This window comes from Eubalaena glacialis, chromosome 3 (assembly GCF_028564815.1).
Source record: "Eubalaena glacialis isolate mEubGla1 chromosome 3, mEubGla1.1.hap2.+ XY, whole genome shotgun sequence".
Taxonomy (NCBI): Eukaryota; Metazoa; Chordata; class Mammalia; order Artiodactyla; family Balaenidae; genus Eubalaena; species Eubalaena glacialis.
Window position 1 is genome coordinate 46,602,465 of NC_083718.1, and position 18,902 is coordinate 46,621,366.

The following is an 18,902-nucleotide window of genomic DNA, read 5'->3' on the forward strand; positions in this document are numbered from 1 at the left end:
GGATGATGGTTATGTTTTATCAGCACTTTGAAGATGTTACTCCATTATTTTACAATGACTATTATTGCTCATGTATTGTTCCTTTTTAAGTAATCTTTTCCCTCCTTCTAGCTGATAGCTTTTTGGATTTTATCTTGATTCCTGTATTCTTTGGTTTCTCTATTATGTGGCTGATAGCTTTTTGGATTTTATCTTGATTCCTGTATTCTTTGGTTTCCCTATTATGTGGCTGATAGCTTTTTGGATTTTATCTTGATTCCTATATTCTTTGGTTTCTCTATTACATGTCTAGGTGTGGATTTTACATTTATTTACCATATTCAATACTGAGTGCACTTTCAATATGGATCCACAGATCTTCAATTCTTGAAAATTCTCAGTTTAAATACTGTTTCCGTCTTAGTCATTCCATTTTCTTCTTCTGGACTTACATGATTGTAATTCTCAGGTCTCTGTCTCTAAAGGCCTCCTTCATGTTTTTAATTTTCTGTCTCTAAAGGCCTCCTTCATGTTTTTAATTTTAAGTCCCCTTTCCTTTCTGAGTTGGGTTCTTCATGAATTATTGAACATAACCTTCAAATTCATTAATTCTTTCTTCACCTCTATCAGTCTATTTCATCTATTTTATTTCTTTAAAAATTAGTATGTTTCATTTCCAAGATTTCTTACACATCCCCTTTCTTATCTGTCTATTCATATCTTTATACCTTTTTATTGCATAATTTCACTAAAAATTTTGTTTTTATCTCTGGATATTCTAATATACCTCTTTCAAAATTTAAGTTCAGACTGTCCCATGAAATTATTCTCATTTAGATAAATTACTGCTTTAGTGGTTGTTTGTGTTTTTGTTTCTTAGCATTTGCATTATTCATAGACTTTTGTTTAGAGGCTTATGTTGAGTGGTTTATATTCTACTCTTTTTCACTCTCCTTTTACTTCTCACTCTTTATTTATCTATGGGTCCTTGCAGAATTTCCTGACACATGACATTAACATTTTACATCTCAGTATAGACTATTATGAGGCTTTTCTTGGGTCTGTCCTACTACCAGTGCTTAAATGCTGCATATTGGGAGTACCTGTGGCCTCTGAGTAGATTTAGTATTTGAATAGACCTAGCTTAGCCACTTCCTAGCTGGCTTGCTCTTATATTACAGAGATCCAAGTAAAATATGGCACCAAACTTATGCTAACCCAGCTTTTTAAGTGCAGTGTTTTAATGGGAGTATTCCTCACACACACATTGCTATTTTTGGTTTTCAGTGTAGCAAATCTTTTTCTATTTGTGTACCTTCATTAATGTTTAAAGACAAGTTGGTAGATATCATATTTAGTTGATTTTATTAATAACTTGGAATTTTTGGAAGCAGTGCTTTCTTCATCTTTGTGTCTGCAGCATCTTGCACAGTGTTTGGCATGTAATATTTATTGAATACTTTTTCATCAAACAGAATTAAATCATACTTACTGCTGTGGTGATATTTGATTTCTGTGTAGAGCTTGTTACCTTATGATATAAAATTGATCAAAAGTAAAATAATAGTAATGCATTTTTTCTTATCTAAATTTCTTCTCTGTGAGATTGGGGTAATAGAACCTACTTCCTAAATTTTTGGTCAGAATTACTTAGATGTGTATTTTAAGCTGGGTTTAACTTTAGAATGGACTATATGAATGCAATTTCAATTTATTGTTGCCTTTATCCTTGCTGTTGTCAATAAATGTAATCATAAACTACTGTTTCCACATTGGAAACTGGCTAAGAGATTAAAGATCTGCATGAACTGCCTATTAGTCACATAGTGCTCTTAAATCTAGAGTATGTATGCTGCAGCCAACAAGTCTAAATAGTTTAACTATGTTACTTAATTTCAGGCAGTCTGAGGCAGAGGGTAGAAAGGCTGCTATTATCCAATAGTGTTGCTTATTACAGGTTTAGTCTGACGTTTATCAATAGAAGTGAACTTGTTTGTGAAAGTTGGCCACTTGACAGCCTTTCAGTAAATATTCCAAGTACTCATAACCAATAATGTATTTGGGGTTTATCAATGTATCGTTATGGATATTTGATATTTCCCAGTCACAGGTATATTTGTAAGTAACAATCCAAGGTCTACATATTAAGGCTGGAGACGAAAGGCAGAAGTCTAAATTTGAACATCTCAGATCACAAATGCAGACACGTTAGGTTTAGGACAACTTCAGCCCTGAAAGTGAAGTGAAAGTTTGCCTGTTTGATCAAGAAGAGCCCTGGTAGGACCAGTAGCAGGGGCGATTGGGTCTTTTCTGCACTGCCTCTTGGTAAAAACACTTTGCCTCTACATAGAATTTGTGTTCTTCTTTTGACATACAGCATCGTTATATTGTTGTGTAGTTGTATTTATCCTTCATTTCTTTATGGTTCTGCCCTAGGAGTTATATTTAGAGAATCATTCTCCTGTCCTTTCATGTATATTTTATAGTCACATTTTCTTTATATTTGATTATTTAATCTATCTGGTAATATATAGTGTATACCATGAGGCAAGGACATAATTTATTTCTAAGTGGCTTACTATTTACCCCGTCATTGTTTACTTAATAATCAATTCTAATTGATTCTCTAACTCTACATTGATATGAAATGTCATATTTATCAAACAGTACATTCAGTTATATGCTGGGTCTTTTCTATGCTTTCTGTTCTTTTCATTCATTAATTTTCCACATAGTTTTAATTATTAAAACTATAGATAATGTAGTTTTAATTTGAAAGTAAATTTTGCCTCATATTAGTCATGCTTTTAAATATTTATTGACTGTTATTGTTAATTTTATCCCAGATGAATTTTAGGATCATTTCATTAGGTTGTAAAAATTTTAAAAACTATGGAATTTTGATTGCAAAGATAGTAAATTTAGTAACTAGTGGGAGAGAAATTTAGTTTTTTTATGAGTTTTCATACAGAAACATTGTATTTCTCTGTATGCTTTTATTTTTCTCTACCCTCTTTCTAAAGTTTTGTGAATTTTTAAGGTTTATATGTCAGTCAACCAGTCAAGAAATATTTATTGATTGTCAATTAATGCACTAATTAATAAGCCAGTAAGGTTTTGGAATTATAGTTTTAACAACATATAAGTAAACAATAAATCAATCTCTACACTCATGGGACTCACAGTCAAGTGAGGAATATAGGTATTAAATGAATTGTTGCAAATAATTAAATAATTGCAAGTGTGCACAGTGTTTGAAGGGGTATTATTTATTTGTAGTATTAATAAATTCTGGCAGAAAAGTGACCTGTCCGCTTGGGGCTGTTCAGATGGGGTGACATATATGGGCCTCCTGCTAGGTAATCCACTTACAATGGACCTGCAATAGCTTTCCGCAGAAAGCCCTTCCCTTAAAGTGATGTGAAGACGAGATGATAGCTATTCTGGTGCTGTACTTATATAAATGTCAGGGGTTGGCCTACAGGCTTCCATCCAGATGTCTAGCACAGACTATGTACGGTCTCTCAAATTTGACTCTGTCTTATTCTGTAGTGTATTGGTCAATATTAGGTAGCTGGGGGTGGGGGGGAGCCCTAAACTCTAGCGCTTGCCAATTTCTGAGGTGTAAGTATTCCTACTACAGTTGATTTCAAACTATCAATGTGAAGTCAGCTGACTTGCAGAATTCCTGAGAATTTAACCACTGATCTCTCAAGACAGCTTCAGGGTATCTTTGAAACCCCCTCCTCCTCCCAGGTCCTATCCTCTGGTTTCTGCCTCACCCCGCCTCTTCCAAGGTCAGGCCCCATCCATCTTCAGTCTTGTCTGTTCCCTTAAGCTCTTTGGAAGCTGGATTGACTGCCGCTCTTATAACTTTTTTGCCACGCATATGCGATGCTATAAACTGACAACTGCTCTCCTCAGGCAAAGCATTTTCAGTGTGAACACCTTAATTTAGGAGTTAAAAGAAAACAAAATTTAATATTGTTTCTTTTCCATTTTCTTCTTGCCAAAACAGTCTGTTTCACCCTGAGGCAAGGAAGGTGCTGCTGACTAACCACGGGAAAGGGTCAGGAAGTCCAGACAACCACTAAGATTAATATTTTAAAAGCTTGGCATACTGTATTGCTTAGAGTCAATGGATACTTTTTGTAAGTCCATTAATAATATCAAGTCATTTAACCAGGGTCTGTTCTTGGGTTAGACCCTGTGGTGTATCCGTGGAGAGAAGACCACTCTTATTTTACACAGGGAAGAGGAGAAAACGTGAGGAACATGCCCTGAACAACCACGTGATCCTCTCACCTGGGCAGATGTTTAGGGTGTCGTTGGCATGCCCTTTATGTCAGAAAATGGCTAGGTGACTTTGTGTGTGTGTGCTGGGTGACTGTGTGAGGGCAGCCACCTCTGAGGCACAGATTCAGCTGGAGAGCTCAGCGTAACGGTGTCGAGAGAAACATTTGGGAGGTGAAGCAGGAAGAGACTCAGAGAAGAATCATATCAGGATCCTTCAACCCTACTCCCTTCATTCTCCCTTCTGCTAACTTTGGAGATGATAAAGAGGAAGTACAGAGATGCCACAAGGAACTGGTCTCTGTTTTTTGATCCATGAAAGGTGATTGGCTTTCCTTACATCTAGAATTCTTTGGATTTGGGGCTATTTCATTTGTGATATAAACAGACTTTCTGAGGAAATCCTCTGTCCCCTTTTCTGAAGATGTTCCAGTGGCTTCTGGGCCGAATCTGAGTCAGTGATGGATGAAAAGTTGGAGCCCTTTTTTCCTATGCCCTTTTAACTTGTGTGGGGCAGATCAAATTGAGCCCTCTGATACTTAGGCTTTTATTTTTTAAACAAACTGCAGAGCCTATTTATAGCAATGCCACAGTCAGTATTAAAAAAAACGTTGTATCTTTTCTTTTTGATCCTTGACCCTTTCTGGAGTTAGGTTACTTCTTATGGATATAACTTTGAAGACATTCGTCCTCTTATGCAAAAAGAGAAAATGGGATGGTATGGGATAACTCAGATGCCTGCCCTACTTCAGGTCACATGGTTATTCATCTGGAGAGGCAATAAAATAGTGTTGGATCTTAGCAGGACTCTCTGGAATAATCAGAGAACCCAGGTCAAAACAGTCCACACTGGGGGCTTCCCTGGTGGCGCAGTGGTTGAGAATCTGCCTGCTAATGCAGGGGACATGGGTTCGAGCCCTGGTCTGGGAAGATCCCACATGCCGCGGAGCAACTAGGCCCGTGAGCCACAACTACTGAGCCTGCGCGTCTGGAGCCTGTGCTCCGCAACAAGAGAGGCCGCGATAGTGAGAGGCCCGCGCACCACGATGAAGAGTGGCCCTCGCTTGCCACAACTAGAGAAAGCCCTCGCACAGAAAAGAAGACCCAACGCAGCCAAAAATAAATTAATTAATTAATTAAAAAAAAAAACAACAGTACACACTGCTGATTTAGCAAGGCTCTCTTGTTATTGGTATTCTGCTTATTGATGCTAGAATAGAGGACAGGGTTGAAATTGTTGAGTTCCATCTTGGATAGTGTACAGAAATGGTGCACCATCCCAAGTAGTCCAGTTTAAGCATTCTGTCTAACCTTTGTGATGGGCTTTTTCTTCTTCAAGTTACCTTGATACAAGACTTCTCGGCCTTTTTCACACTTGCCCTGGATGGACCTTTGTACATATTGCCCTGATGTTCAGCGTTCCAAGGCATTAGTAGATAAGAGCAGATGGAAAGTAAATGAGTTAAATGTGTAGACAGCTTACATCATGTTCCCCAAGCAGTCAGCAGGTCTGAGAAGCAGAAAGGCAGCTGTGAACTGGAGGCTGCCATGAGGAATTAGGAAACCCTGCTATCAAGTTCTGTGAGGTGCACATCTATGTGAAAGCCCAATCAGATGCCAGCCCCCTTCTTTCCGGCCAACACTACTTGAACCACACTCCTTTGAAGAGAATCTTACATGCACCACCAGATCAACCACGATTCTCACTGAGGCTGGGAAATACATTTCAGCCACAAAAACTAACCAAACTACTATTATACTGTGCTTACAAGTATGAAAATATGACCAAGAATTCTCAGACACTTGAAGAAAGTCACCTAAATAAAGGAAGTATAGGATTTCTCTCAAGGAATAGAGTTAATATATGGTACAACATTGTTAAAACAAAGAAATGAATGTAATTATTATTTTCATGGCATAAGAACCAACTAATGAAAACAGGCAAAGTTCTTGAAAATTAGATACATTTGAAAAAAAACCACAGCCCTCAATAGATGAATTGACTAGCAATGAATACCAAATTGACTGAGTAGGAAGAAGAGAAAGATGGAAATATTATGGGGAGAAAAATGTATGCGCTAAAATAACCAAATATTAGCCCATCCCCTCCTCCCCCAGGGCAAGTTTTGTGAGGGAACCACATTAGGACTGGATTTGGGGGGATGATATGAATCCCTTTGATAATATATGCCCTTTTTGTTTCCAACAAATAGAACATCCAGATTATTTTCAAAAAACAATGAAACAAATACAAAAATTGGCCATTATAAGGCCACAAAGAAAATCTCAATAGAGTCCAAAAAGTAAAAATCATACAGGCCATACTCTTTGACAGTAGTAGTCGTAAAACTAGAAAGTAGCAACAAAATGCCAATCTTAAAATCCCGATCCACATTCTTGAGTAAAAGAGGAAATTAAAACTAAAATTCCAGATTAATTTAATGTGAAAGACAATGAGAGGATTACGTATCAAAAAAGATACTCTATGTACTTCTAGAGAACATGCATTCTTTACCTCAAACATGTTTGTAGACACTGCTTTTGTTCTTAAAAGGGGGGGAATAAAGTTGAGCTGATTTAATCATAACAAGTAGAGCCATCCTTGCACAAAATTGAAAAGCCTTCAGAATCCTCAGAACTTTAAAAAGGTTTGATAATTTTAAGTTTTTATTTATTGCTTTTTGGTAGGTACTTGAATGGAAACAAAATTTAAAAGTTGTTATTAAACTTTAAACTAAATAATTTAAGCATATTTGAATACTCTTAAATGAAGGCAATACACTCTTAGTAAATGGCAACGAAAACTTTGTAGTCAACAGGATTAGCAGTATAGAGAGGTAGAGGTAAATTTAATGAAAACATTGACTTTATTACATGTGTTACTCCCTCAGTTTTCATCATCTAGTTTAATTGGAGCATTAGCTATATTTTGTAGATTGTTAAAATATTTGTTTATAAGAGGATTTTACATTAAAAGCTTATGTGGTATAAAGCGATTCTTAATTAGTTGAAATCTAGGATTGATATCTTATAATATCTGGGAATTTCTGAATCAATCTTGAGGTCATATGTTTTAAACTATTACTCATTTATAAACAGCTGAATTCTTCTTCTTCTTTGTGTTTTTTAGGATTTGGAAACATCTCACCACGCACAGAAGGGGGAAAAATATTCTGTATCATCTATGCCTTACTGGGAATTCCCCTCTTTGGTTTTCTGTTGGCTGGAGTTGGAGATCAACTAGGAACCATATTTGGAAAAGGAATTGCAAAAGTGGAAGATACATTTATTGTGAGTACAATAGCCTTTTAACTACATATGTTAATCATTTAAATTTTAAAAATATTATAACTTTTCTATTCACCTCAGATACAGTTAAGATGTTCAGTTACTGGGTTTTCTATAACAATGTATATGTACCTCTATTTGTAAGTAACTCACTGTATAGTTATTTTTATACTTCTTCAAATGAATACATTAATGAATGAGAAAAAGCAAAATATATGGAAAAGAAGTAGAAATCTGGCAGTCCTGGGTTCAAATTCCAGATGTATTGTCTCCTAGCTATATTCACTTAAGCTAGTTATTTTACCCTTAAATCTCCATTTTGCCATTTACATAATGTGAACAATGGTACTGATGATGAGGCATTACTCTGAGAGTTAGAGATATTATAAGTGAAAGCCTAACATAGCTAGTAAACTTCAAATAGCCCTTTTGTGAAGGATCAAATAATACATAGCAAACACGATAAAGGGGATCATATAACTTAATTTAGTAATGTTATTGATAGAGATTTAACTAAGGGATGTAATTTAGTAGAACCAAAAGTAATACACATGAAGATGTTCAGGGGTATATTATATTCAATAGAAAAAATAAAATGAAAATGCTCTAATTAGATTTTAAGTGAAAAATAATATCATGATGACAGGCTTCTACTCTTGAAAAAAAATTATGAATAAAGAAAATAATTGTGTTAGAGAGTGAGATTATAAATGGTTTGTTAGTACTGTCACTACTATTACAATACATTTTATTTATTATTCAATAATTTATCTTTTCATAAAAAATTCGACAAAGTATTTAACTCTATTGATGAAATAAGACCACTGAGTATTAGTTTTTCAATTTAAATTATAACTCCAGTTTTAGCATTAGATATGTTTCATATTAAGTTCAAAGTTCATTCTCAAATATTTTTACTGTTAGAGTAAAGAAGGCATGGTTCTTCCAAACTAGTTGTTTTATCCTTTTTTGGGTGTTATACTTTTCTTATATTGATATTAAAAGTATCTTGTATTACATTAACTTAGAGGGCAGGTTAGTGGCATGAACTTGATAATGCTGAATTGTTCTTCATTCATTCATTCAACAGATGTTTGAGTGACTACAGGATGCTGGAGAATGTTTTTCATGCTGTATCCACATCAGTGCATAAAATAAATCCCATGCTCTGGTAGTGAATACATCCCAGTAGTCAAGATTCAACATTTAGTACTAAGCTCTGTTCTGAGAACTTTACAAACATGAATTCATTTAACTCTCATGTATATAATAAGGGTGATAGACTAGAGAAACTTTTATTTCCACTTTCCATTTGATGGTTTTATAGATCTTTATCTCTAGAAAATGTTTAAGCTCTAAAATTCAGTGATTTTTATATGGTGGGGATGTGACGTATAATTGTCATGGTAGATAAGACAGATCCAGGGAGATGAAAATATATAGTGATAATGACAAAAAGAGATATGGCGATAAATGGCTATATGTACATACTTCACTTACTATGTTATGCTGTAGAGATTTCTGAGAAGGGAAGGAGTGAAAAAATATGGGTCCTCTGAGGGCAGCTGTAGCTTAGGGATGCTGAAGACTTATCCTTGCCTACATACCATGTCTGGTATATTTAGTTGTACAGCTTAAGGCCATAGAACAGAGAGGTAGTTCATCTGGTTCACATGGGAATCAACTGTGGACTTTAAGTCTGTTAGTATTTCACTTTAACCAATTGAAGAATGATAGGAAAATGTGGTAGGAGTGAGAGGGAAAAGTCTTCATGAAATTAATAATTTTATCAGTTATCAACAGTAGATATTTAATTCATGGTTCAGTTTTCTCCATTTCATATATTTCTAGATTATCTTTGGCATGCAATGATTTGTATGCCTATAGAATAGAAATATTTCAAAAGTAGTTCAGGTAAACAAAGAACAATGTAAATCTGAAATTTTATTCTCAGAGCAAATGTAATTTACTTTAGAAAGTAATTTACCTGTTGTAAAGCTATGTAAGGGTAAAGTAGCATCATTATTAGCATTGGTTGTTTTCAGTTATTCATGTTATACCCAATATTTGTAAGTAAAGACAATTAAAATTAATTATAAGAGGGAATAAAATACCATTCTCATTTACTAATTTGCTAATAACAGTGTATTGATATATAGGTCAACTTCACAGGTACATTGATAATCTATCTCAATCGATTTCTCCCTCTCTCTGTCTCTCATCCTTAGAAGTGGAATGTTAGTCAAACCAAGATTCGAATCATCTCAACAATCATATTTATACTGTTTGGCTGTGTACTCTTTGTTGCTCTGCCTGCAATCATATTCAAGCACATAGAAGGCTGGAGTGCCCTGGACGCCATTTATTTTGTGGTTATCACTTTAACAACGATTGGCTTTGGCGACTACGTTGCAGGTAAGTTTTTGCTGGTACTGACACTGCTCTCCTAACCCTTCTCCTTTAGTTAGACTTTTCTCTTGGGTTTGCAGGACAACACAGTGACTGTCTTTGTTTCCCAGGGCTGTCATAACAAAGTACCACAAACTGGGTGGCTTTAAACAAAAGAAAGTCATTCTCTCATAGAAGTTCAAAATCAAGATGCCAGCAGGGGCAGGATCCTTCTGAGACTGGTAGAATCCTTCCTTGCTTCTTCCCAGCTTCTGGAGGAGAAGACCATCAGTCCTTGCTGGTCGTTGGCTTGCAGCTGCGTCATTCCCATCTCTGCTTCTGTCATCACATGGCATTCTCCCTGTGTTCCTGTCGCTGTGCCCAAATTTCCCTCTTCTTATAAAGACACCAGTCATATTGAATTAAAAGCCCATTCTACTCCAGTATGAATTCATCTTAACTAATTACATCTGCAAGGGCCTTATTTCCAAATAAGGTCATGTTCCAAGGTACCAGGGACTTCGACCCATATTTTTGGAAAACACAATTTCATCCATAACAGTGACAGAGCCAAAAAGAAAAAAAAAGAGGGGTAGTCATTCCATGACAGTGAAGGTAAGCAAAAAGGTACAGTTGAATATTTATTTTTCATTCTATGAAAGAAATTTAAATTGCTGGTTGTTCAGAATTTATAGTCCCACCCTAATTTCAGACCATTTATCTGCCTCTTATTTATTTATTTTTTAGTAGTACAAGAATTCAAGTTTAAACCATCTTTGCTCTTTTTACTAGGCCTTTTCATGTCTTAGTTTTTTTTCCCCCAGTTTTATTGAGAAATAATTGACATACATCACTGCATAGGTTTAAGGTGTACAGCAGGATGGTTTGATCATGAAATGAAATGATTACCATAATAGGTTCAGGTAACATCCATTCTTCTAATGCAGTCTGCCTTGATCTCTGGGTTGCCGAGGGTGCTTCAGCCTCACTTCCATGTCCTAGGATTCTCTCAGTGGTGTCTTGTTCTCGAATAGTTGTTAGTTGTTCTTCTCATGAGGGGGAGCAAAGTCAGGAACAAGCTATGTCACCATCTTGGTGACATCACTCTCTTATGCTTTAGTTTTAGAAACACGTGCAAACTTTAGAAGATGTTCTTAGCTACTTAAAACCTTCTTCTCTAAGATACTTCTCTCCTTTAATTTTCAATTCTAATGTCAGTGTTCTGACCTTTTTAATATTTTGTCCACATTTTTAAATATATGGTTTTTAAAAAATTTTTCCTTCTCTATATATGTTATTTCAGTTGCTGTTTGCTTTATTGTTGTATCTCTTAGGTCTTACATTCCTGTCATTTCACCTCTCTCTTTTCTGGTTATGTTATCCAATTATTATTACTGTTCTAACTCCAATATTAAACAAATTGTGGTAATAGTGGTAAAAGTAATATAATAGTGCTCTAACATGAATCAGTTTGACCAGCTCCTGAAAATCTAAACCATTCTTTTTTAAAAAAAAGAAAATCAGTTTGAAGTGTTAGAAAAACATGCTAATGAACATTATAGTAGGAATGTGCTATTAAACTTCCCAGAATAAACTCACTAGGCTAATTCAGTTTTGAGGGTTTTATACTTTCTGGTTGTTTACTGTTCTTTCTTGACTCAAACTTCTTACTTAAATATTATCAGAAAAGAAAGTTTGTTGTGTAGTTTTATAAAAATCTCAGAGAAGGCATCTGTTTTTATTATTTGTTAATTACAGTTTAACCTGGCAAAGCCCTTCTTTCTGGGGAATGTATAATACCCTTGAAGATGGGGATATTTTTACAAGCAAAGCTTTGCTTTTGGTCAAAAACACTACGTACACATCTCTGTGCTGGATGGAGGCCCTGAGAAAGGAGGGTACATCATGCTGATGGAGATTTTTTAGTTTTCTAATTAGCAAAATGCAGAGAGAAGAATCTCAGAGATTTGCAGCTCCATGTAGTACGATAAGCTTCTGTCCTAAAATACCCATTTTTCTACCTTTCATTGACGACATAGATATAATTCGCTTAAGTAGAAGTTGAAAGTGCTTTAATGTAGCAGAAAGTGAGACACAGTGATGATAACAAAATTTATACTGTGGCACGTTAATCTTAGGCTGTTGTACCACTTTATAAATACAATTAACAAGGTCTTATAATTACTATGGAATATATAGGTATTAAGTGACGAGTCTTCCATTTTCAGGCCAACAGCCTTGTATTACACATGTTACTGTATTCAATTTAATTTTTAATGTTTTATGGTAATGCATAGGTATGTTTATTTATTAATGTATTTATTTTTCAGCTTTATTGAGGTACAGTTGACAAAATTGTAAGATACTTAAAGTGCACACTGTGGTGTTTTCATATGCATATACATTGTGAAAGGATCCAATTAATTAATACATCCCTTACCTCACTTTATTCATTTATTTGTTTGTTTAGTGAGAACATTTAAGTTCTTTTATCTTAGCAAATTTCAATGATATAATACAGGGCATGTGATTTTAAATACGTGTCAGTCTAGTGTGTGACCCTCATAATCTGAGACGCTCTAAAAAAACAAAAATTATAAATTAAAAAAAAGTGGGTGGAACCTTAAAATAGTGTTTATTTTTGACCACAGTATAAACTGGCTTAGAAAAAAACGAACAAATAGTTTTACTTATGGTTTTGTAGATGAAGAAAAAAAATTTCTCTTTTAATTTCCTTTAGGAGATCCACAGTCTGACACTGGTTAGATTATGTGAGTCTATTAGTAGCCACTCTCAGCTGGCTGAGCAGTTAAGTTCAATGAAAACATCTTGTATATCAGTAGGGACCCTCAGCACAGAGTCACGGCCACAGTACTGCAGGGGCACAGGGAAACAAAATATTTGCGTGGCATTAAGTGTAGTCTAATAAACATCTTTATTATTACTAGGATTTTATTTTTATTATACCCCTCTTTAAACCCATTATTTTAACTGTATTTGTGTTTTACAGAGGAATAATGAAAAATGGTAGAAATACACTTGGCTAATAACTTGCAAAGGAATTTGATGTGTTCAAAGCGACAAATGCTGAGAAAATTAGAGAAGCAGATGGATACCACTTTTGTTGACTCATCTTTCTCTCCTTAATTTATGCATTTTGTAGCTGTTTTGGTCTTTGTGAAACTGTAGAACCCTATTCCTAGTACGATAGTCTTTACCTGCTAGATCTTTGTGGCCAGGGAGCATTTTTGGAATGAAAATGTGGACAAGGGGGCAGATGTGGCAAAGGCTGGCTAGGAAATGCATGCCCTTTGCAAGAGTCTTTGGAAAAACAAAAATTATGAGGTTTTTTTTTTTAAGGATCTTAGAAAATAACTGCTTCTTATAGTTAAGTAGAGTACATAAAAGTAGTCTTTCCCTCGGGGTACCTTGTGACAATAAAGTAAAAATTAGCCACTAAGTTAAGACGACTACCCCATCTGGGAAATATCAGTTGTTTATTTTTTAGAACTTTCTCTCTTGCTATTAGATGTCCTGACAGATAGTATTCTCACTTAATTTTGATATTTTTGCCAGGGAAAAGCAAGAGGCACTGCTCTAGCTTCAACTTTCTCATCTTTCTATTAGGCTATAAATCTCCAAAGAAAAGAGAGATGTACTTCCCATAATAGACACTCATTGTCTGATGCCATTCTCAAGCCTGCAAGCCCTACTCTGAATGGGATTAGAGTTCAGTTACACTGCTGTACTGAACTTCTTTGAAGACAAATTAAAAAACATGTTCTTCAAACTGTGGTGTTATTAAAGGAAAAGGAGTAAATTTTGGAAAGTGATATATAAATGTTTAGGACACAGGTTGTAACCTTGGTGTAATTATTAGGAGCATCTCAAAAGCAGCAAGTGATGATGTGGTAGTTTAGACCAGAACTCTGAAGCAGTGTGCTCATCCCCAGGGAATGAGCAAGACAATCCATGCAGGTAGACCTTCTGCCATAGGAGGAAAACAGGACAACCCTTGTTGCTTTGTATTTTTAAACCTCATTTCTTACTTTTTATTTTCATATGTCATAATGTTCATGATATAATATATTAGAGCATAATAGATTTCTAACTCATAAATAAATATAAATTTACATTTGCATAAGCAAATCCTTTTCACTGTTGGCAATATTGGATCAAAAGCATTTAGAGACAGATTTGTAAAGACAAATAGGTACAAGGGTTCAGGTTTCTCTGTGTATGTGACTGAACATAAGAATTCAACATTTAGTAGTTTTTTGGCAGGAAGAGCTCTCCCAGCAAATTTTAATTTTTTATTTATATTTATGCAAAGGATATATTTTACTGGCTGGTTGGTTACCTTAGTAATTCTTATGTACTCCTTCCTGATGGCCCTTTTTGTTCTTTTACCAGTGCTCAGTGTTCTAGAGCTAAAAAAGGCCTGGGAGACACAGGTCCACTGGAGCACTTCTGTTTTACATATGAATAAACAGACCCCCTATTGCTAACTGTGGTTCACACAGAGGTGAGAAGAGAAAGCAAACCATTTAGCAAAGTTCATTTACTTGATTTTAGCAATGCCTATAATAATTTATAGTCAAATTTGTAGAGGTAAGTTAAAGTTAATGGTAAAAGTTATATTTGACAATTTACTGCTGGCTTCCTATGTTTTGTTTCTTAACTTTTGTCATTTTATTTTTTATTTGATGAGAAGTCTGACTTGATAAATTGTTATATCATGCTTGCTATTATAGGCTGAGAGCTAGATCAGCCCTTCTTCATTAAAATCTAAGAAGCTATATTAATTATATGGAAGTGTGTGAAAGATTGAGTTCTACTTATTTAGGCTTGCTTTTAAAACTAGTCTTCTAAATCCATGCTTTAAAAAAATTACTAGGGGTTGGGGGGATGGGCAAAATAGGTGAAGGGGATTGAGGCACAAACCTCCAGTTATAAAATAAATAAGTCATGGGGATATAATGTACAGAATAGGGAATATAGTCATTAATATTTTATAACTTTAAATAGTGACAGATGGTAACTAGACTTACTGTGGTGATCATCTTGTAATATATATAAATGTCGAATCACTATATTGTACACCTGAAACTAATGTTACATATGTCAGTTATACATCAATAAAAAGAATTAGTTGATGATTCTTCAGAAGTGAAGTCAAATAATTACCTAATTTAACACAGTTTAACATTATTTTTCAAAGTTAATGTCCTCTTTAATATATACTGTTAGGAGAGGGCAGACATCAGAAGCAAGAAGAACTACAATACTGCAGCCTGTGGAACAAAAACCACATTCACAGAAAGATAGACAAGATGAAAAGGCAGAGGGCTATGTACCAGATGAAGGAACAAGATAAAACCCCAGAAAAACAACCAAATGAAGTGGAGATAGGCAAACTTCCAGAAAAAGAATTCAGAATAATGATGGTGAAGATGATCCAGGACCTCGGAAAAAGAATGGAGGCAAAGATCTAGAAGATGCAAGAAATGTTTAACAAAGACCTAGAAGAATTAAAGAACAAACAAACAGAGATGAACAATACAATAACTGAAATGAAAAATACACTAGAAGGAATCAATAGCAGAAGAACGGATAAGTGACCTGGAAGACAGAATGGTGGAATTCACTGCTGTGGAACAGAATAAAGAGAAAAGAATGAAAATAAATGAAGACAGCCTAAGAGACCTCTGGGACAACATTAAACGCAACAACATTCGCATTATAGGGGTCCCAGGAGGAGAAGAGACACAGAAAGGACCCGAGAAAATATTTGAAGAGATTATAGTCGAAAACTTCCCTAACATGGGAAAGGAAATAGCCACCCAAGTCCAGGAAGCACAGAGAGTCCCATACAGGATAAACCCAAGGAGACACACGATGAGACACATAGTAATCAAATTGCAAAAATTAAAGACAAGGAAAAATTATTGAAAACAGTAAGGGAAAAATGACAAGTAACATACAAGGGAACTCCCATAAGGTTAACAGCTGATTTCTCAGCAGAAACTCTACAAGCCAGAAGGGAGTGGCATGATATACTTAAAGTGATGAAAGGGAAGAACCTACAACCAAGATTACTCTACCCAGGAAGGATCTCATTCAGATTCGATGGAGAAATCAAAAGCTTTACAGACAAGCAAAAGCTAAGAGAATTCAGCACCACCAAACCAGCTCTACAACAAATGCTGAAGGAACTTCTCCAAGTGGGAAACACAAGAGAAGAAAAGGGCCTACAAAAACGAACCCAAAACAGTTAAGAAAATGGTCTTAGGAACATAGATATCGATAATTACCTTAAACGTGAATGGATTAAATGCTCCAACCAAAAGACATAGACTGGCTGAATGGATACAAAAACAAGACCCATATATATGCTGTCTACAAGAGACCCATTTCAGACCGAGGGACACATACAAACTGGAAGTGAGGGGATGGAAAAAGATATTCCATGCAAATGGAAATCAAAAGAAAGCTGGAGTAGCAATACTCATATCAGATAAAATAGACTTTAAAATAAAGAAAGTTACAAGAGACAAGGAAGGACACTACATAATGATCAAGGGATCAATCCAAGAAGAAGATATAACAATTATAAATATATATGCACCCAACATAGGAGCACCTCAATACATAAGGCAACTGCTAACAGCTATAAAAGAGGAAATCGATAGTAACACAATAATAGTGGGGGACTTTAACACCTCACTTACACCACTGGACAGATCATCCAAACAGAAAATTAATAAGGAAACAGAAGCTTTAAATGACACAAGAGACCAGATAGATTTAATTGATATTTATAGGACATTCCATCCAAAAACAGCAGATTACCCTTTCTTCTCAAGTGTGCATGGAACGTTCTCCAGGATAGATCACATCTTGGGTCACAAATCAAGCCTCAGTAAATTTAAGAAAATTGAAATCATATCAAGAATCTTTTTTGACCACAATGCTATGAGATTAGAAATGAATTACAAGGAAAAAAACATAAAAAGCACAAACACATGGAGGCTAAACAATACATTATTAAATAACCAAGAGATCACTGAAGAAATCAAAGAGGAAATCAAAAAATACCTAGAGACAAATGACAATGAAAACACGACGATCCAAAACCTATGGGATGCAGCAAAAGCAGTTCTAAGAGGGAAGTTTATAGCTATACAAGCCTACCTCAAGAAACAAAAAAACCTCAAATAAACAATCTAACGTTACACCTAAAGGAACTAGAGAAAGAAGAACAAACAAAACCCAAAGTTAGCAGAAGGAAAGAAATCATAAAGATCAGAGCAGAAATAAATGAAATAGAACAAAGAAAACAATAGCAAAGATCAAGAAAACTAAAAGCTGGTTCTTTGAGAAGATAAACAAAATTGATAAACTATTAGCCAGACTCATAAAGAAAAAGAAGGAGAGGACTCACATCAATAAAATTAGAAATGAAAAAGGAAAAGTTACAACAGACACCACAGAAATACAAAGCATACTAAGAGACTACTACAAGAAACTTTGTGCCAATAAAATGGGCAACCTGGAAGAAATGGACAAATTCTTAGAAAGGTATAACCTTCCAAGACTGAACCAGGAAGAAATAGAAAATATGAACAGATCAATCACAAGTAATGAAATTGAAACTGTGATTAAAAATCTTCCAACAAACAAAAGCCCAGGACCAGATGGCTTCACAGGTGAATTCTATCAAACATTTAGAGAAGAGCTAACACCCATCATTCTCAAACTCTTCCAAAAAATTGCGGAGGAAGGAACACTCCCAAACTCATTCTATGAGGCCACCATCACCCTGATACCAAAACCAGACAAAGATACTACAAAAAAAGAAAATTACAGACCAATATCACTGATGAATATAGATGCAAAAATCCTCAACAAAATACTAGCAAACAGAATCCAACAACACATTAAAAGGATAAATATATATATATATATATATACACACACACACATATATATATATATGTGTGTGTGTATATATATATATATATATATATATATATATATATATATACTGTTAGGATTACAGTGAGTCATTGTTTAGAAGCTGCCCAAAGAAGTCTTTAGAAACACTCCTTTTTGTAAACCAGGTTAGTTCATAAGAGATAATATGATTGAGTGAAAGCCAGATACAAATATATAGTTTCACAAAGCAGTGTTCTCACATTGCCTACTTTTTTAATAAAAACCAAAAATTTTAGCCAAAAGTTTGGATGTATTCTAAGAAACCCTTATGATTGATATTATGAAAACACATTTTCCTTCTGAGCATAAATTTACTTTGCCATCCAAATATATCTTCTTGGAATTTCGATCAGTGAAATTTAGTATATTTAGTTCAATAATGAAATTTTCTTCATCTCACATGTAATTTTGAATACTTACTGGGTTAGTCAGGCTTTACGCTTAATGCCTTACGCTCCTCTATATAGAAAATATAAATTGGGACTTTGAACAGATAAAATTCCCCTTCTGGTATGTTTACTAAACTTTTACGGTTTTCACACTTGTGGAATCATTTGTCTTCACAATTTTTGACTTGAGAAAAAACATTTTTGTATATCTCATATTAAGAATTAAGTTTTCGGGTTTCCCTGGTGGTGCAGTGGTTAAGAATCCGCCTGCCAATGCAGGGGACATGGGTTCGAGCCCTGGTCCAGGAAGATCCCACATGCTGTGGAGCAACTAAGCCCGTGCGCCACAACTACTGAGACTGCACTCTAGAGCCTGCGAGCCACAACTACTGAAGCCGGCACACCTAGAGCCCATGCTCTGCAACAAGAGAAGCCATGACAATAAGAAGCCCGTGCACCGCAACGAAGAGTAGCCCCCGCTCGCCGCAACTAGAGGAAGCCCGCACGCAGCAACAAAGACCCCACTCAGCCAAAAATAAATAAATAAATAAATTAATTAATTTTTAA

General features: G+C 35.1%; 1 protein-coding gene across 1 annotated transcript in view; it reads left to right on the forward strand.

Annotated features, from left to right (window-relative positions):
- KCNK2 (potassium two pore domain channel subfamily K member 2) overlaps window positions 1–18,902 on the forward strand; it is a 153,662-nt gene that overhangs the window by 72,653 nt on the left and 62,107 nt on the right. The window contains exons 4-5 of the mRNA XM_061185607.1: window positions 7,403–7,563; window positions 9,789–9,975. Coding sequence (XP_061041590.1) covers window positions 7,403–7,563; window positions 9,789–9,975 — 348 coding nt within the window. The remainder of the gene's footprint in view (window positions 1–7,402; window positions 7,564–9,788; window positions 9,976–18,902) is intronic.